We start from the raw sequence: 20537 nt of genomic DNA, 5'->3' as shown, positions 1-20537 counted from the left end.
CCACCATATCGATTGAGAATGACTGCCATAAGATTTTTGGAGGCATAAGAAGAACTGGTGTGATTATTATAAACAAACACCATCGATGTGAACCTTTTGGCTTTCACATTCAATTGTGTCTCTAGGTTTCGGATCCTAGCATGTGTGGACAATCATGTGTTAATATCGATCTTGAAGGATCAATCCGTCACATCACGTGTATGTGTGTGTGGATACAACGTGACAAATAAAAGCATCGGGGGGGGGGGGGGGGGGGGGGGGGTAAGAGAGTCGTCACTACGACAACCATGGCGTACGTAAATGGTGGGGTGGGGGGGGGGGGGCTTGTGTTATGATGATATATGTCCATAGACAAAAAAGAAGAAGAAGAAGAAGAAGGACCTTTTGGTTTCCCCCTAGTGGTGGTGGTGTGGTGATAGACATAGAGAGTATCATATGTATGTAATGCAAATGTATGTATGTATGTATGTATGTATGTATGTATGTATGTAGTTTTAAGTGGATAGGGAGGTGGGGGGGCTTTTTTTTTGGCTCTCTCTCGAGTCTCACTCGTGACTTAAAACAAAAGCCTCATCCCCATCTTATACATACATACATACATACATACATACATACATACTGATACATACTTGGCTCTATGGACCCCAGAGAAGAAGAAAGGAACAGGAGACGGAGGATCAATGGAGCCGCCCCTTCTTCTTCACACCATCTCTCCTTCGTCTCCCTGCGCCATCAATCTGTCGACCAAATGCAGCCCCTCATCCATCCGTCTCCTCGCCATCCCTTCCTCTGTGTCTTCCGTGAAGCTCCCCTCCACCTCCACCTCCACCTCCCTCGCCCATCCCCTCCGAAGCAGCCATTTCTTCCAGGTCTGCTTACATCTTTGCTCCTCCTCTTCTTTTTTTTCTTGATTCCGTTTTGCTTCTTTGTTTCTTTATATATTTCCTTCTTGATTCCTTTTTTTCCTCCATTTTCTTTTGTATGCCATTCTCTGGAAGAAATGACACTCCTCTTCTCTTCTTCTTCTTCTTCTTCTTGATTCCTTTGTTCCTTGATTTTCTTTTGTATGCTGTTCTCTGAAGAATTGACACTCCTTTCCTCTTCTCTTCTTCTTCTTCCTCTTGATTCCTTTGTTCCTTGATTTTCTTTTGTATGCTGTTCTCTGGAAGAAATGACACTCCTTTCCTCTTCCCTTCTCTTTTCCTTCTCCTTCTGACCAAGTGGTCCTCTCTCGCAGAAATGATTCTTCTCATTTAGTTCTCGTCGCTTACCTTTCTTGTTTTCTTTCCGAAAAGAGTTGAGCAAACGAATATTCTCATTCTATCATTCATTTGTTCGTGCTTGCATTCATTGCTTTGTCTTTCCGTTCATGCTTCTTTTCTCTTTGTTCGAAATGCATGAAAATGAAGCTTCAATGAAACAGGCAGGTTTATCATTTTCTTCTGAGATAGAAAAATCTTCTTTCGGCAAGAGATGGCCGAGGAGAAATATTCCTCCTGTGAGTACTCCCATGGCTATGTTCGATCAACTTTCAACTAGTCTTGAAGCAGCCTGGACCAAGCTCAGGAAAGAAGGTACAATTTTAAATCAAAATCTTTAGCTCATTTTTCTTCAAATATGTCTCACTCTCCGCCTTTCTACAATGGATATAGTTGTCTTAATCCTTGTAACTTCTCAAGTTCTGGAACTGTTCTTTATCTTAGCCTTTTTTGGAGGTTTTTAATCTTTTAGCGGCAATCCCTCCTCTTTTCAAGATTGGATGTAACAATCGGCAACGGTTCGGTTCGGTTTGAGAGGGTTCAAACCGTTAAATTTTTTTGAAACCTGAACCAAACCAAATCACGAAACCATTAAACCGAATCGTTAAACAATTTTCAAACCGTTAAACTGTAAAAACCGCAGTTTCGTGCTTCGGATTCGGTTTTCAACATATGTCAAAATTTTAAATTTATAATATTTCATTATTTTAAAATTTTAAAATTTTAAAGATGTTCCTAAAATGTGAGAATAAGGTCTAAAAATGAAAAGATTGTTTTAAAACAATTAAAATTTTTTAAATTTTTTTAAAAAAAAAGAATAAAAATAAATAAATTAAAAAACTGTAAAACTGTTTAAACCGCGGTTTTTGGCTGTTAAAACCGAACCAAACCGTTTTAAAAAGCCTAAACCTGAACCGAACTGTTGAAACCGTTAAGCCGCGGTTTCGCGGTTTGGTTCGGTTCAAACCGAACTGTTGCGGATTGTTAATTGGATGTTGTTTCTGATATCAGGCTCTTGCAATGTTTGTTAATGTCTTAAGCTTAGCCTTTTTCTGAACATCTGTAATTATCTTGATTATTTTATCCATTTTCAAAATCTAAAATTTCCAATAATGTTAGTTATTTCCAAGGCATAACTGTCTTAATCTTAGAAGTTTTTCAAAACCTGTATTTGGCTTAAACCGTAAGTCTTTTTCAAGGGCTGTAGTTGTTTTTAATATTAGCCTTTTTCAATGCCTGTGATGTTTTTAACCCCAGCATTCGTTCTCAACATCTATTACTTTCTTGAATCTTTGCATTTTTCTCAAGGTTTTTAATTCTCATACAGATGTGCTGACTCGAGAAAACATAAAGGAACCTATGCGAGACATTCGAAGAGCTCTACTTGAAGCAGATGTAGCATCTCAAAGTCTTTGTCATTTGAACTTATAGATGTATGAATTAAACCTGCAACTCATACTATGCTTTTTCTGGCAGGTAAGCCTTCCCGTTGTCAGAAGCTTTGTGAAAAATGTGACAGAAAAAGCTGTAGGTGTTGGTGTCATCAAAGGAGTCAGACCGGATCAACAATTGGTTAAGGTATATGATTATGTGAAGATAGCTCTTCTATGTAATAATCATCGTGTAAAAGAATTGGTGTTATCAAAAGTGTGAGACTTGACAAACAGTTGGTAAATGTTTATGATTGTGTGATAATCAATCATCGTATAAAAACAGCCAAAATTTCTTGAATCATCTTAATTTGATAAACTTGTGGTGAACTTCTGTGAATTGTGCTAATTCATGCAAACCTAGAGTTTTCATGACTTGCTAATTAATCATTTAAACTCAGAAACTTTCTTGAATTGCATTAAACTAGGTTGTGAACGACGAGCTTGTTAAATTAATGGGGGGCGAGGTTGCAGATATTGAGTATGCCAGCACTAAACCTACTGTCATTCTCATGGCTGGGCTTCAAGGTGTTGGAAAGACCACGGCTTGTGGGAAACTTGCTTTGTATCTGAAGAAAAAGGCATGTAAATATTAGAATTATAATGGAGTGTCTGAATGTTAGTTTTTTCAACATGTGTATAGAATTCAATTTGACAGTTTATTCTGTTATCCAGGGAAAGAAATGTATGATGATTGCTACAGACGTTTATCGTCCTGCAGCTATTGATCAACTTGTTACTCTTGGCAAACAGGTTCTTCTTTTGTCTCATCCTTGTTCTTCCTATTTCTTAGCTTATTATACTTGGCAAACAAATCCTTCTTTACCTTATATTTTTCTTCCTATTTCTCATGAAACTATGTTGCCCCATACTTTGTTGTATTTTTCTTGTAGGTGGATGTTCATGTATTTGAGGTTGGAAGCCAGGTTAAACCAGCAGAGATTGCAAGACAAGGGTTAGCAGAGGCAAAGAAAAGATCAGTTGATGTTGTCATAGTTGACACAGCAGGCAGACTTCAGGTCTGTTCTACTTTTACTTATACATAAATTTGATATCCAAGTGGGTAGATATTTTGTTGATGGAAATTGTCGTTCAATATAATGCAAGTTAAATCTAATTATCTTTGTAATGGATATGTAAATAGATGTACATCACATATAATTTTATGGGTGTTACTGATTGTTATTTGGAATACACCCTTCTTCTATGGTCTAGGTAGACAAGGGCATGATGGATGAATTGAAGCAGATGAAGCAAGTCCTTAATCCCACAGAAGTTTTCCTCGTCGTAGATGCGATGACAGGACAAGAGGCAGCTTGTAAAATTCCATACTCATTGCAAATTTGTTTAAGTGTTTCAATTTTAGATGCATCATTCAATACCTTAATGCCTCACTCTAGTAACATTTTCCAAGGTTTCTGCAAATTGAGGGTTCATGGAGCACACTTGCAGCTTGTGCCCATCTCAATTGTCTCCCAACTTTTCCTTTTTTATCTCCTTGTGTACCGATATGTAAATTTCAGCCATCATTTATGGCTACTCTTTTCTTCAAGTTCCAAGTTGCATTTCAACATTTTGTTTTATTCTATGAATAATAGGGAACTGCTTCGAGTTTTTGTGCTTAGGGTACATTGATCTGTGTTCCCTTCCATTCCAAGATTGGATAGGCATATTCACCACGTCTTGGTGACCATTGATGAACCAAGAAGCCTCCCACCTCATCAGAAATGTGTGTGAATAGGAGGCATGGTCTTAGAGACAAGAGACAACTGACTGAGCTAAACTAGAATTCTGGTAAAGTAATATCATTGTGGAATGTGCGTTCCAAATTGATGAGGTTGGGAGGTATATTGCTCCATCTCCCTGAAATCATCTACCAACACTTTTTCTGGTTCACTTGATAATATGGAAAAGTGCATTGCAGTTGAAGTTGGAGCTTTTTGCCATGTAAATTCTTATCTAGACCCTGCTGTAGGAGATGCCTGGAATCCCGTGTTCAAGCTTGATCACCCAATAATGAATCACTTGGAAATAGAATCAGATGGGCAGATCATATATCCTGCAATGGAAAATGAATGTTAAGTGTTGTGGTCATTCCAAATGACATGAAGGCTCGTGATTGACTGATCAAAAGAGGTCAATGTCTTACAAGTTATGCAGTTTAATTATTTGGGCAAAGGGGATGTTACCAACCCAGTCCAACTGCTTAATGATGCATCTGGGAATCTCTAGACGAAACTGGACATGCTTATCGGAATCTAGAATCTACATTGTCAGAGCATTTTTCTTAAGGACCCCATTGGGTGGGTCTGTCTTGACACGTCTAATCTTGCTTTCTCTCTCTCTCTTAAAGACGACACAACACTTAAGATGTAATCTCTTGTTTGCTCTTATAGGACATTTTGGCCTCTTAAAAGATGTTAATATATCTTCCTTTCTTTCTTTCTCTCTCTGAGGTGAAGGATGGATGCACACAGGATGTATAAAGGGGAATGGTCTGGCTAAATACCAATTCACCTTGGAGACAATTGTTGTGTATAGTTGTGAAGTATACAATGCCATGTATATAGATGAGGTTTTACATAACATAAGAGAACTTTGATGGTTCAAGAGCATGCATTGCCGGTGTAGCCACACAAATACTATGTCATGCTGATGATATTGTGCTGATCTCTAGCAATTGGCAACGGTTCGGTTCGAGAGTGTCAAACTCAAACAATGTAAAACCGAACCGTTTAAAAAAATTGAAACTTAAACCGAACTGAACCATGAAACCAGTTAAACCAAACCGTAATCACAAATTTAAGCTCAAAACAAATGGTTTTAGAGACTTTTAAACCTTTAAACCTTTAAACAGTTGAGACAGTGGTTTAGGGTTTAGGGTTAGGTCAAAATTCAAAATTCCACATTTTCATTTTAAATTTTTTTATAATTTTCAACATCTCAAATTTTAATTTTTCAAAATTTAAAGATTATTTTGAAAATATCAAAATTAGGCTTAAAATGGTCAAAAAAATATTTAAGAAAATTATCAAGTGTCAATCTTAAACTGTCAAGCTGTTTAAACCGAAAACCGTTAAACCCGTAAAAGCTCGAACCAAACCGTTTACAAAAACTTGAACTTGAACTGAACCAAAGCGTTTAAACTGTTAAGCCGCGGTTTGGTTTGGTTCAAACCGAATTGTTGCCGATCGCTACTGATCTCCGACTCTCCAGAGGGACTACAAAGGAAGATAAATGTCTTAAATCATTTTGTATAGACAAAGGTTTGTCAGTAGGTATAGATGAAACTAAAGATGGTGTAACTCCACACAAGCATGGGAGACAATATCAGAACCAAAATTATTCATACGAGAGGAAAATGTGGCATACACACAATCCTACACATTCCTAGGAGTAACTTGCATAGGGCCTCAACTCTCCTTAGGGAGACTGATTTTGCTTGAATTTCATGTAGATATGCAACTCTTGGTGCTCATGTATATAGTTTTGAGAGCCACAAACCAAATTGTGTCTATTTAATACACTTGTCATAGTGAATCTTCTCTATGGAGTAGAAACTTGGGGACCGATTCTTCATAAGGAAAATTATTGAAAAGATTTAGAGAGACCTTTAGTCTCAATAATTGCCCATATGAAAAGGAGCAAAGCATTGATGCCCCATGATATAACTTGGGCTGAGGTAGGAGCAGCCCCAATAATCATTAAGGCATTATTCTGATCACTAACCAGCATTCAACAACTTTGGGAGCTCCCTAAATGAAGGCACACAAGGTTGTCACTTATGTTATCAAAACAACTTGTGGAACATAGAGAGAGTCATTGTTATTATGATGAAATGCAACAATGGTTTGAGTTGCATGGCATAAGCATAAATGCACTACCCCTGTTCCAATATAACTTGAGTTGTTCCCATCTAAACATAACCAAAGAGAAAAGGAATCTAGTGTTCTGAACTGATACTATCAACTTGGATAAAGGAAGAATATGGATCAGCCCTACAACATCTCTTGGCAGGGAGATGGTCCACTATCGGGTACAGTTAGAGAATGGATTTATCATCGAGCCCTCTTATATGGACATACATCTATCCTATGCACATCACAACGTGATAGGGCAGCTGCAGACCTCTTCACATCAGTTAGAGAATGAGGCAGGAAGATATGTATGATACCTCTCGAAGAACAAGTTTGCCAATTGTGTCATCAAGTAGTAGAAATTGAAGAACATTGTTTGTCACTATACTGTTTTTTATGAAATAAGAGAGAAGTGCCATTCCTTTAACCAAGCTTTTGGCCCATTATGCAAGGTAATGGAATATGAGGACCAATGTTGGATAATAAGAGGGAAATGCCATTGCCTCTTTAACGAAGGCTTTGGCGCAACATGGAAGGTAATGGAATATGGGGACCAATGGTGCATGGGGGTATTCTTGCTAGAACTCAAGAGATACATGAAGAAGTTGAATATCAATACAACCACACAAGCTCATCTTCCTAGAACAATTGTAACTTTCTTTAGCCCCATCACTCCTACAATCAAGGGCTACACAAGTGGGCCCCTGACGAGGACATTGCAAATTAGTTACGATAGTAGACTTTATGGAAGCAGGCTATTTTGGTAATGGAATATGTGAACCAATGGTGCAGGGGGTATTCTTGCTAGAACTCAAGAGGTACATGGAGAAGTTGGGCAACAATACAGCCACACAAGCTCATCAACCAAGAACAATGATAACTTTCTTTAGTCTCATTACTCCTACAATCAAGGGCTACACAAGTGGGTCCTTGGCGAGGACATTGCAAAATAGTTACGATAGTAGACTTTATGGAAGCAGACTTTCACATTGCAAGTGAAAGTGCAGGTTTGGGAACAATTGATGGTTCCAATCTTGTGATGAGAGTTTTGAAATTCACATCGAGTGGGGTATAGATCCTCATGGCATAGTGTGATACCACTTGTAAGTAGATGCCTGACCATGGGTATGTCATTTCTGTATGGAATTCTGCATAGTAACAAAAGGGATTTTAGTGGTGAGTAACAAGCTACCTCTCATGACGTATTCGTGAGGGTGGACAGCTGCTGAAGGAAATCTTGCACTAACTGCATCACAGGATGGATTAAAGGTCTTCCAGGGCTTCCTCCTCCATGGAAATATCAGATACATAAGTTAGGGATTAAAGTGTCTGCCTTTTGAGGGTTTCCTTGGGATCACAATCCAATATCACCTGCCTTATGCCTCCCAGACCTGGCTTAAAGAAAAACAAAATTCCCATTAATCTCACGTTGTATAAAGCTTATTTAAAGCTTATTCTTTAATCCCAATATAAGTATATATTGCTTGTTAAATAAAGTATTTACTTCTTTCTGTGTTGAATAAATAGCTACAAATAGTAAGGGAGGAAGTTAGGACACCTTTTGATTGTTTTTATTTGTTATCATTGGTTGAGCAGCTTTGGTGTCTGCATTCAACCTAGAAGTTGGAATCACGGGGGCTATATTAACAAAACTTGATGGTGACTCGAGAGGTGGAGCTGCATTGAGTGTTAAAGAGGTTTGTGTTTCTCACTTACAGAGTCTTACGAAGACTGGTTTTTAAAAACTTTCTTCACGTCTTCATCCGCCTATTTGTATTTTTATAAATAGCACAATACAAGAATGCCATTTATAAGCTCGAATTGAAGATAAGGTAAGTTCATTAGGTATTCTTGGTAATTTTTTGCAGGTTTAGGCTTTCATTTTGAAATGTAATTGAAGTGTTTGCGTATGTAGCAAGCATTACATTAATGGTCCATGTTGTTCCCATGATGTACATAATCAAGGCTGCAGTGATTTAATTGAATGTGCGATCGTCAAAATTATTCACCTATTTTGATCTACAAAGTTTTAAAAAGTGATTTCTAAATCTGTAACAATGAACAGGTTTCAGGAAAACCAATAAAATTTGTTGGACAAGGTGAAGGCATGGAAGCTTTGGAGCCATTCTACCCTGACCGTTTAGCAGGGCGCATATTGGGAATGGGTGATGTATTATCATTCGTGGAGAAAGCAGAAGAAGTTGTAAGTTTCTGTTCTGAACCTTGATATGTGAATACTGCTTGTGCAATGTGCATGCATGACAGTCTTAGCTATGCAAATAAAATAACAAATTATGTTATGCTTGATTCCTTGACTTTTCTTTTGGTGGACTGGATCATCTTTTAGCATTTGAAATTTCATGTTTTGATCTAATCTTAAAATATTATGTGATGTTAGATGCGAAAAGAAGAAGCCGAAGAACTGCAGAAAAAAATAATGGAAGCAAAGTTTGATTTCAATGATTTCCTCAAGCAAACTCGAGCACTAGCTCGAATGGGACCAATGAACAAACTTGTTGGCATGATTCCAGGCATGGGAAAAGTATGTGTCAAATATCAATGTTATTATGTTCATTTGCCAGCTAATAAGAAAATTTGATGGTTTTGAATCAATTCTCAAGTTACAGTAGATTATGCTTGATAATGACAGGTGAGTCCAGAACAAATTCGGGAAGCAGAAAAGAGTCTGAAAATTGTAGAATCGATGATAAACTCCATGACACCGAGTGAGTTCTCAATGATAGTGGTAAACCTTGCATTAAATCATGTTGATGCTCATATTTGAACACCTTTTTCCAAAAACTAGGCTTGTCTTCATCAGCACGACAGTATATAAATATTTTGCATGAAGTCCTTTAACTGTTCAGTAGTTGTTATTGACCTTGTTTATTTTTATTTTGTTGCTTGTTTGTCTTCTAATGTAATCTGCATTCATGTATTTGTTTCGTAAGGAACTTTCATGTTGCAAGATGAACAGATGAAATGTTGTGCATATCATTTTTCATTCTCTGCTGCTTTATTCTGTGAACTATTATTTTTTAATTTAGGTGGACCATATTTCTGGGGATGCCTGTATTTAACTGGAAAATCCGTAGTTGACTATGGAGCTTTTGAAGTAAAACTACAGTGGGAGCTCCATGTCCTACGTCAATGCTGAATAGCTATGAACATTTTAGATTGAGTTCTTTTCCAGGTTATGCAACGAAATAATTGTCCAACTAGGGTACCTAGTACTTCAATCGCACCTGAAGAGCTTATTGTTTTATGTAGAGGAGAGGGAGATTCCCGATTTATTAGCTAAGTCGCCATCAAGGAGAAGAAGGGTTGCCAATGGTTCAGGAAGGTCACAGGAGCAAGTTAGTCAAATGGTTTCTCAGCTCTTCCAGATGCGGGCTCGAATGAAGAATCTCATGTCCATGATGCAAGGGGGCTCTATACCAGGCCTAGACAATCTCGAGGAGTCATTAAAGGGATCTAGGAAGGTATAATATAAACACGTACTTTGTTTATTTACTATATACAGGTTAATGTTGGTTTTTGCCTGCAACGCTGCACATATTATGTTTGAAAAACTCCATTGACTTCCTTTTCACTGTGTATATATACCTTTGATTACAATGTCTTGCATCAAAAACTTAATTAAGTTCCTTATGAAGTTTTATTTGATTACAGGCTCCTCCTGGAACAGCAAAAAGGAAGAGGGTACGTGTTGTGGGTAAAGGATTTGGAGCTAAATAGAAAAGAGAAAATGAACACCATGGCATTATGAAATGGAATTTTTGCACGTCCGTTGGCCATTGAGTTATTTTTTCATCAGTTTTGCATAATGCAAGATCTGTTCACAACAGTTGGCCTTCTAGTTCCCCATATGCTTTCTTCACTTGTTAAACGGAATCATGCAACATTTGGAAAACTACCCATTAGGCCCATTACATCGCATTTTGGGTTAAATGTTGGGAGCTTGTGTTTGTATCTCATTAAAGGTAATTCTTACAAGTTACTACACTTGTGGATAAAAACTTAGGGAGCTTGTGTTTGTATCTCGTTAATCTTACAAGTTTCTACACTTCTGGATAAAATCTTTTTAATGGCAAAATATTTAACTTTAATTCATACAAGCATGGCATAAACCCCACTTCCAATCAAAGAAAACGCTAAGAAAAATTATCAGTATGTGTTACATCAAAAGATATGAGATGCTATCATCAACATATGTGTTAATGAGGAACTGATATCTCCTGCCAAACAAGTGCTAAGAAAAATGATCACATGGAGTACATAAAAAATATGGAATATATCAGAAGATATGATATAGAAAATGTATACTCTGTACTTTCCCATCTTGCTGCTTGAGGGAACAATTAGCTCTCAGATATTTCAAACTGTTGTAGGCAAAATCATCAAATTGTTTCATAAACAGTATGCTATGTTGTAGGCAAAATCATTTCAGACACAAATATGTTAATATAGCATCTGGTCGAACCCAAATGAGGTGATACTGAAATGAAAACAGCTATAACTGAGTTATTGCCTTCACCTTTCACTGGATTTGAAAATTGTACGTCTCACCTATAGAAGCTTCTTACTGAACAAATAAGTGAAGGGAATATTCTCTTCACATTACAAATTTCTCTTCTTATCACATGCGAACAGGTAACAACAAAATTGCATACAATCAATCAAAATCAACAGCCAAAAGATACCGCTAAAGTATGTAAACCTCAAAATGTTCCATTTGAAGACCTTAACCAAGATGCACACATATAGATAACCACCATATAATGGATACAATAAATTGAACTCTAAAGCTGGAAGATAATGAATGATTGAGATAACATGTGTTCCCAACAACCATGGTGATTTCATTTATTTGATTGGCGCTTTAGAGATCGATGATGTGCATGGCCCAGCAGATGTCATAAAAGGAATCCCTTGGTAAGTGGCAACACCGTTATCATCCGTCAAGAGATCCTATGAATCATACCAAAAGGTACAGAAGTTTAGTGCTTTTAAATGCAAATAGAATGTTGATAATATAGAATAGCATGAAACAAACAGGTCATAAAAACCACAGTTTAAACGGTTTACCGGTTTTTTATTTATTATTTATTATTTAAAAATTTTTAAAATTTTGTTTTTAAACAATCTTTTCATTTTTAGACCTTATTCTCACATTTTAGGAACATATATAAAAATTTTAAAAATTTTATAAATGAAATATTATAATTTAAAAAAATTTAAATTTGACCTAAGTTAAAAATCGAAACCAAACCACAAAGCCGCAGTTTTAAGGGTTTAATGGTTGAACAGTTTGAAAAATGTTTAACGGTTCGGTTTAACAGTTTCATGGTTCGGTTCAGGTTTCAAAATTTTTAAACGGTTAGGTTTTGACCCTCTCGAACCGAACCGAACCGAACTGTTGCCAATTGTTAAACATAAGTCCACATCAGTGATTACCCTATTTTGGTATAGCTTCTATGGTTCTCCTGTAAATCACTAACTTTGCTCACAAGCAAAGGTCTTTGTGCACTTGGTCCTAATCCATAAGTCTTTGAAACTGCTTCAGATTATCCTACAAACTTAGTGTCCCTTATTTTGTCCCTCCCAATAAATTACTTCCCAAAATAAAATGGAGATAAAAAACAGTATAGCACATAAAAATTTTACAACAATAGTTTCCTTGCTAAGCTCATTGACAAAAAACAAATAGTTGCAATTGAAGTTAAAGCAAGATTCCCTCATAAAGCTCATTGATATACCTACAGGCTACAGACACACCTAAGCATTTTAGGAACTTTACAATTATGGTATACTCACAGGGAAAATCTTTTCAAGCTGCTTTTTCTTAGGGTTAAGCACTTCTTCTGGCTTCCCATCATACCTATATGGATACATGGCACAAGAATAAAGAGTGATCAAAGAATTGATAAAAATTTCCTCAGGTATATCACATATTCAACAAAATATAAGGCTACCATTAACTCACCCAGAAAACATTACTCTCTCTCCTACTACAGCTGCAGGAGGTGGTAAGAGTGGTTCAACCAAAGTGTGATCTGCATTTGATGCACAAAGTACCTAAACAAACAACTGTCCAACTTAAATTCAAATGAAACAATCCAGACTCTTACAAAAGGGATCCCACATAGCAATTGGACTAAGGAATTTACCAAACCAGCAGAAACAACATCTCTTAGTTTCCCAGGCTTCACATTTGCTATCAACACAACTTTCCTGTTCTGAAATTTCATTGGAATATGAGCAGAGAACATCCATTAATCACAAATCAAGCATTTGATGAATGATATATAAAATTTATATATACCATCATATCTTCTTCCTTCATATATTTTGCAAGTCCACTCACAACCTGACGGACTCCAACGTCTCCGAGGTCAATCTCCTCCACAAATAAACTGTCATTCATAATTGTAAAGGTGATGAGGAGTGCTCCCCTCATAAATTCCTGAGTTTGAAAACTAACAATAATATACTCACGAGTCGGCACTAGGGTGTTTCCATACTTTGATCACCTGTCCAATTCGAATGTCCAATACACTCACATTGACCTGTGTCTCTTCTTTTCCTTTATTCTCATCTTTTTTCCCCTCTCCTTTCTTGGAAGAAGAGTTATCTTCCTTCTCTTTTTTCTCTTTCTTCTTTGCAGAAGTGTTGACTTCATTATCTTTTTTCTCGTCCTTCTTTGCAGACTTATCGTGTTCTTTATCCTTTTTCTCTTCCTCCTTCATGGATTCCATATCTTCATTCCGTTTTTGTTCTTGGCTCTCTTCTTTCTTTTGTGTAGCTTTCTTCCCTTTATTATCATTTGCTTTATCACCCTATATCATGCACACAGATAAAAAATTTAATTGTCTATCTTCACAATAAATATAGTACTAAAGACAACTAACATTGTCAATGTCTTTCTCTGTAGACTTTGCTGCATCTTTTGCATTTCCTTTATTTGGTTCAACTCCAGCTGCGGCTTCTGCTTTTAGTGGTTTCTTTATGATGGCATCTGAAAAGTCCTGGATGATTTAAGGATTAGCTGCTGTATATTGAGATTAAGTTTCTCAAAGATTACCCTAATCTGAAAACTTCTCGAAGTCTAGAAGCAACCAAAATGTTGTATGCTAAGATCGAACTTTTTAAACACTCTAAACTGAAAATCCTGGATGACTTTAAGCAACAAATTCAGCATGTTAATATCGAGCTTTTCAAACATCACTCCAATCAGAAAATCTACGATGATTATTAAGCAATAACTGTAGTATATTAAGATTGATCTTCTCAAACATCACTCTAATCTGAGAATTCCTGAATGATTATAAGAGAAGAATGTGGTATATTAAGATTAATCTTCTCAAATGTCACTCAAATCTGAAAATTCCTGAATGGTTAAGAGCAATGAAAATGTTGTATGCTAAGATTACACTCCTCAAACAGCACTCTAAACAGATGTGGGGTGAGATTACCTGAGGCTCAAATCCCCCTTTTGCAATGGGAATGTTATTACAGAAGACAGCAACTTTCTCTTCATTCTACGAACAACAGATAAGAAGTCAGAAGATGCTGACTGTATTAATGTACTAGCAAATAAAACAATCCATTTCTGCTCCTATTCAGATTTCCTTGCAAATTGTTACCTGCACATAGTCAAACCAACGCAATACATTTTGATATGCAACTTTGGGCATGGTAATGACATGATGTACCTACAGAAACATGAACGTTTTTCAGGTGTGAGGGAAAGAGAGTATTCTTCTTCCTACTTCTTTTGTTTCATTCGCTCTTCAGACTTTACCACAGTATCTCTCACAGCCACAAAGACAGTTACATCCACTGGTGAGATAGTCATGCCATGGCCCAATATAACTGATTGTTTGACCAAATGGTCATCCAATGCTTTTAGCTTTCTTGACCACCCATCTCCGTCCTGGAATCCACTGGCAAATTCAAGCCAATGCTTTGCCTGAAGGAAAACCAGAAAACCTTTATGAATCACAATATAAAAACGTTCTCTTATTCACACTGCAACGATGTCAAAACAAGTCTAAACCGAACAGCCTTTCTGGTTTGCAACGTGGAGACAAACGTCCTCTTTTTGACTATCTACTGCAATCATGTCAAACTAGAAACAGCCAGCTGTTTTATTATCGTTTACAATGTGGAGAAAAACTTCCTCCTTTTTATTATCTGCACTGCAATTATGTCAAAATAAGGCTGGAACAACCAGCTTTTTTGTGATGCAATAGCACACATCCTTTCTGAATCCACACTGTGACCATTCAACTAACAATGCAAAAACAAACAGCCTTTGTGATCTACACTGCAATCATGTTGAACGGAGTTTACACAAAACAGCATTCATGATCCATACTTCAATCATTAAAACAATTCCATAACGAACTACCATTCTGATTCACAATGCAAAGACAAACAGCCTTTGGGATCTACACTGCAATCATGTTGAAAGAAGTTTATACAGCACAGCATTCATGATCCACACTTCAATCATTAAAATAAATACATAACGAGCTACGATTTTGATTCATAATGCAAAAAAAAGCAGGCTTTTATATTCACAATGTAACACAAACAGATAAACATTGGAATCATGTTTAAAGTGCAAAAAATAGACAGGCTTTTATGGTCTCATCCAGAGTGTGATAGTTTCAGTTCATAATGCAGAAACTACCAATCTTTGTCATCCACACTTCAATTCACTTCGAAAAGAAACCTCTGCTATCGAGAAGTTGATTATCTCTACCAGATTAGTCTAAGATAAACATCTTTAGCGATTATCACTAAAGTTAAATCGTGGCAAAAGAAGTCTAGAACAAAAACATCCTTCCTTATCCTCGTATTGAATCCATTTCTAGAAATTCTAAAACAAACAGCCTTCTGTGTAACCACATCCAAAAGAAGAACCTTTCCTATGCGCAGACAAAATATTTACCCTATCTCTGCAAGAGAAAATCATCCAAAAGAACTCTTAAGAAAACAGAAACGCCAACAATCTTCCCATTACAATCCATGAAGTTTTTTCTCTAGCTCTTCCACAAACCAAATTTGCGATGCACAGAGCATTTATTTCAAACAACATCTCGTCTGTCCAGAAAACTGAAAATACCTCGTCCAGAAAAGCTTCATCAGCTCCGTTCTGTGGAAACGACACAGGAAGATCAAGATCCTTCCATTCTTTCAAACGATCCTGCAAGAAGAAGACGCAGAAAACGGATAAGGAGTGGAAGTCCGTGCGAATTAATATCTGTGCAACCACGAAGCAGTGAGAGAGAGAGAGAGAGAGCGAGAGAGAGAGGGCAGGTGGAAGAGATTGACACACCTGAGGGAGGAATTTGGAAAGGAAAGGAAGCAGGGAGAGGGAAGAAGCAGTGGTTCCATTGGCGGCGGCGGCAGCAGCAGCCATGGGGGGAGCAGCTGGCTCTGCAGAAGAATCTCACGTCGTCGTCGTTCTGATAGGCAGAAAGGCAGGAAGGAAGGAAGGAAGGCCCACAAAAACAGGAGAAAGAGAGAGAGAGAGAAGAAGAAGAAGAAGAAGAAGAAGAAGAAGAGAGGTTTGTGGTTTTGGTGGTGTGCTCTTTGCTGTTGGAAAGCCTCACTCCCTTTTGATTAGAGCTTCCTAACGATATATGTATACATACATACATACATACATACATACATACATACATACATACATATATGTATGTATACATATACATACATACATATAGCAAGTTTTGAGTTAAAATTGGTGGCCTCGCCGCGAGCACCCCGACAAATAGACACCAGAAACCGAGAACTCACAACTACATATGTATACATACTTAACATGTGTGTTGTCGTGTCGGCATCTTCTTCATCTTCGTTCTCTTCAATTGAATCCGGTGAGTTCTGGCTTTCTCTCTTTCTTCATGGAAATATATGTGTTTTTTATCCTCGTTCATTAACATGGCTACCTTACAAATTGTTGGGGACATTGATTAGGGAACAATTGCTCCAATAAAGAGCAATATTATGTTAGAATGTAATCGAGCAAGGGAAGCATATAGGAGCTCTAAGAGGCTTAAAGGTATCGAGGAAATCAGTGAGAAGAAAGAAATTGACATCTGTTGAGGGAATAAATGCTCACGAGGTTCACAAGGATAATCATAATTGAAATTTGAGACAATTTATGGGGAATTGCCAATACCTTGTTGTCTGATATTGTGCATTAAAATGAAAACGAAGTAAAAGAAAGCATCAGCAAGGATGTGCATTATGTGGAAGTTAATGCTAAGGTGGTTTTGCAACCTTTTAATGTATTCTATGATTGCGTGGTTATATATTTTTTTAACTCGGAAACTCCAATTCATAAATTGGATTAAACAATGGTTGAACACAATCATGTCACCGAATTGTATTGAGAATATATATGTAGGCCCAAAGGGTTTTATGATGTTGTATATTCATTCCCTTGAACATAGATTCAGTACATTGTTCGATAAAGTTCTTTGATAAACAGTTAGTGTATGTAATGGCATGGTCCCTTGTAGTTGACTATTATATGCTCTATTCAAACAAAAATGCATCATTTGAGTGATAGCAGATTGTAAGCATGTGTTTTTATGGCCCCGTTTACTAGATTTGATGAGTCAAAAGGGTAAAGTGTTAGCATTTGCTAAGAGACAAGCTCAACATGGGCCGAATTGGCTAAAGAAGCCGAGAGCCGGATCGAAGAGAGTTCGATTTGGGTGAGCCGAGTTAGAGGGATTTGGATAGGCCGTTGGAGGCCTATATTCCTCTTTTAGTAAATAGGAATATTATAGGTAGAATTAGTGTCAGGCTCATTTATGAGCGTTCAAGTATTGATGGTACTTGTGTCAGCCCGCTCGTCGGGGCTTCTATAAATAGTGCTCACTGAGCACGGTGTATGTACAAAGTGTTCATTATTTGAAATTGAAGTATTGTTGGCATTTGCTAAGAGACAAGCTCAACATGGGCCGAATCAGCTAAAGAATCCGAGAGCCGGATCGAAGGGAGTTCGATTTGGGTGAGCCGAGTTAGAGGGATTTCAATAGGCCATTGGAGACCTATATTCCTCTTTTAGTAAATAGGAATATTATAGGCAGAATTAGTGTCAGGCTCATTTATGAGTGTTCAAGTATTGATGGTACTTGTGTTAGCCCGCTTGTCGGGGCTTCTATAAATAGTGCTCACTGAGCACGATGTATTTGAAATTATTTGAAATTATAGAGTGTTCATTATTTGAAATTGAAGTATTGTTGTCTGCTCTCTCTGTCTCTCTCTCACTCATTGTGTATCAATTCTATGTGTTTACCTAATTGTCAAGTTCCGAACAATCGACTGTGTACTCGGTGTCTATTGCACACGCTTCCGCACACATAAACTTTTACATGGTATTAGAGCGCGACGGTTGAGACTCCTCTGCAGCCGATAGAAAAGCAAGGGAACAAGATAGAGACAAGTTTCTCATTTTTCAAAAAAGAAAAGACAGGAACATGGACAGAGGAATGGGAAGCTCGCTTCTGACCGAAAAGCTCGATAGGAGCAACTATGCATCTTGGTCGTACAAGATGCACCAATACTTGTTCAGGCATGATTACTGGAGTTATATTGAAGGAGTTAATGATGTAGCACTTGAATCGACACACAACGATTTCCCGACCTGGGATTGGGTGGCAAGTAGAGTTCTGTACTGCTTTGTATCCTGTGTGAACGACCAGCTTTTGAACTACATTCAAGATGCTAGGACGCCAAAGGATGCTTGGGGAAATCTGAAGAAGATTTTCGCCACAAGCACCACAGCCAGAAAGCTTCAACTCAAACATGAGTTGAGCAATGTCCGGTAGAGAGAGACATCGATGGCTGATTACACCTCCAAGATCAAGGAGATTTGCGACTCCCTCGCCTCTGTCAACGTGAACATCAAGGAGGATGATGGGTGCAGTTTTGCGGTAGGAGGGTTGGCGTTGAAGTTCGAAGCATTCCAAACTACGGTCTGCATGAGGAGAATGTGCCTTCATTTTTCGAGCTACAATCGATGTTGCTCAAAGAAGGAAACTACCCAGGCGTGTCGACGAGTACACACATCGACAACAAGATGTTGTACACGGAGGCGGATCGGCCCCGAGGTCATGGTGAACGAGGAAGGTCGACGCACAATGGAGGCGGCCAACAAGAGCAGAACTTGAGGCATAATCGAAATGCCGACAATAATTTTGAACCCTCCGGAAGTAGGGGGAGTCAGGGCGGCGCCGAAAATTGGCAAGCAAAGGCCTACTCAAAATGCTAGTATTGTGGCAAGAAAGGCCACAAGGAGAGTGAGTGCTGGAAGAACCGCTCCAATTCAGACAAAGCTGGATTGAGCCGAGGAGGCGCGGATAGGGGTAAGAGATCGCACTACATCGAAGGCTCAGTGCGAGCTGAAATGGGCCCAACCATCGTAATGAAGCACAAAGCCAACTCAATGGCGGTGAACACCTCAAGGTCAAACGAGGTGTGTATGTGGATTCGGGCACATCGAACCATATGACGAATCACAAGGAGTGGTTCTCGACTCTAGAGAAGCTGGAGCAGTCGGGGGTCGTCAAAACTGGCGACGACATCCCTCACCCAATTGGACACATCAGAGATGTCCCCTTGAGCCATGTTGGCCAGAAAGGGATAATGAGAAATGTCTTGCATGTGTTGACAATCACCAAGAATTTGGTGTCAGTTGGACAGATTGTCGACTAGGGCATGCAAGTTCGATTTACTTACCTCGGGTGCTTCATAGAGGAAGAAGGCCAAATCATCGCGCAAGGGAGCTGAGAAGGGAGGATGTTTATCCTCGAAAGGAATGACGTAGGCACCGCTATATTCACCAAGGGGAAAAAAGTCGAATCGGACATCGACTTGTGGCACAAGTGGTTTGGTCACGTCAACTTCTCCGCAGCTTCGGGAGATGCAGACGAAAAACATCGTTTTCGGCTTGCCGAAATTCAGTGGCCGAAAGGGCCAAGTCTGCAAAGCCTTCTGGTTAGGGAAGCATCACCAACTTCCGTTCCCAAATGAAGTTGCAACAATCCTCGGGCATGCTTGGCATACAACACCTCGATATGCCGAACTTGAGGGGGAGGAGCGAAGCCGAAAAGGAGAGAGATGAAATCCGAAAAGCCGAATCGGATGAAGAATTTGATTTTGGCATGAATGAAGAAGTCGGACTCTCCGGATTGGCTAGAGAAGCCGAGGATGCATGGATAGGTGGAAGAAGACCAACTGAGCAAAGACTAGTCACATGTAGGGGGAGCGGTCAAAGACAGAGCCAACCAAACCAAGGGGAGGTAGAGTTGAGAAAGGCGGTAGAGTTGAAAAGGATAGAGCCGAGAAAGGCAATAGAGTTGAAAAGGACAGAGCTGACCAAGACATGGGCAAATGTGGTCAAGGGCCTGAAGGAGGGCGAATAAGAGAGAGTCGATTTGAACAAGAGCTGGAACGTATCGAAACCAATCGATTCGATTGTGGAAGGTGATTCGGATGAACCGAATCGCACAAATGCCAAGCGGATGAGAAGGCAGTGGAAGCCGACGCAGAGATGTAGAAGCCGATAGCCGAATCGGTTGAAGATCAATTGACTAGGCCCGAATCGGTTAAAGAAGACGAGAGCCGAATCAGAGGGATTCTAACAGGCCGTTGGAGGCCTATATTTTAGTAAATTGGAATATTATAGGCAGAATTAGTGTCAAGCTCATTTATGAGCATTCAAGTACTGATGGAACTTGTGTCAACCCGCTCGTCAAGGCTTGTATAAATAGTGCTCACTAAGCACGGTGTATGTACAGAGTGTTCATTATTTGAAATTGAAGTATTGTTGTCTGCTCTCTCTGTCTCTCTCTCACTCACCATGTATCCATTCTCTATGTTTACCTAAATGTCAAGTTCTAAACAATCGATTGTGTACTCGGTGTCTATTGCACACGCTTCCGCACACATATACTTTTACAGCA

At 38.5% G+C, this 20537-nt stretch overlaps 2 protein-coding genes across 2 annotated transcripts; one reads left to right on the top strand and one right to left on the bottom strand.

Moving 5' to 3' along the window:
* The first annotated feature begins 652 nt into the window (after window positions 1-652).
* Window positions 653-10551, top strand: CPSRP54 (chloroplast signal recognition particle 54 kDa subunit). The gene is made up of 14 exons (XM_087315308.1): window positions 653-869; window positions 1424-1574; window positions 2587-2654; window positions 2736-2837; window positions 3118-3270; window positions 3365-3442; window positions 3583-3708; window positions 3905-4007; window positions 8143-8243; window positions 8612-8749; window positions 8945-9088; window positions 9197-9272; window positions 9817-10028; window positions 10219-10551. The coding sequence occupies exons 1-14, from the start codon at window positions 681-683 to the stop codon at window positions 10282-10284; spliced, it is 1707 nt and encodes a 568-aa protein (XP_087171434.1). The 5' UTR covers window positions 653-680; the 3' UTR covers window positions 10285-10551.
* Window positions 10552-11140: 589 nt separating this feature from the next.
* On the bottom strand, window positions 11141-16052 carry LOC147867518 (uncharacterized). The gene is made up of 12 exons (XM_087315307.1): window positions 15893-16052; window positions 15680-15760; window positions 14351-14518; window positions 14193-14261; window positions 14022-14087; window positions 13458-13574; window positions 13045-13385; window positions 12872-12962; window positions 12717-12785; window positions 12533-12624; window positions 12364-12427; window positions 11141-11517 (listed from the first exon to the last, which is right to left on the bottom strand). The coding sequence occupies exons 1-12, from the start codon at window positions 15974-15976 to the stop codon at window positions 11413-11415; spliced, it is 1347 nt and encodes a 448-aa protein (XP_087171433.1). The 5' UTR covers window positions 15977-16052; the 3' UTR covers window positions 11141-11412.
* Window positions 16053-20537: the final 4485 nt, after the last annotated feature.

The sequence above is a fragment of the Azolla caroliniana genome, unplaced genomic scaffold (genome assembly GCF_043228905.1).
Source record: "Azolla caroliniana isolate FFs.n. ecotype wild unplaced genomic scaffold, voAzoCaro1.0.p SCAF_2, whole genome shotgun sequence".
Classification (NCBI taxonomy): domain Eukaryota; kingdom Viridiplantae; phylum Streptophyta; class Polypodiopsida; order Salviniales; family Salviniaceae; genus Azolla; species Azolla caroliniana.
This window is presented reverse-complemented; position numbering and strand designations above follow the sequence as displayed.

What these genes read in the sequence shown, in the direction of transcription:
- LOC147867518 (XM_087315307.1), bottom strand. Translation starts at nt 15,976, where the DNA reads ATGGCTGCTGCTGCCGCCGCCGCCAATGGAACCACTGCTTCTTCCCTC. An exon ending in TTTCCAAATTCCTCCCTCAG is followed by an intron (nt 15,761 to 15,892) that starts GTGTGTCAATCT and finishes TTCTTCTTGCAG; the next exon opens with GATCGTTTGAAAGAATGGAA. An exon ending in ATGAAGCTTTTCTGGACGAG is followed by an intron (nt 14,519 to 15,679) that starts GTATTTTCAGTT and finishes GTTTTCCTTCAG; the next exon opens with GCAAAGCATTGGCTTGAATT.
- CPSRP54 (XM_087315308.1), top strand. Translation starts at nt 681, where the DNA reads ATGGAGCCGCCCCTTCTTCTTCACACCATCTCTCCTTCGTCTCCCTGC. An exon ending in CTTTGTATCTGAAGAAAAAG is followed by an intron (nt 3,271 to 3,364) that starts GCATGTAAATAT and finishes TCTGTTATCCAG; the next exon opens with GGAAAGAAATGTATGATGAT. An exon ending in TGGAGAAAGCAGAAGAAGTT is followed by an intron (nt 8,750 to 8,944) that starts GTAAGTTTCTGT and finishes ATGTGATGTTAG; the next exon opens with ATGCGAAAAGAAGAAGCCGA.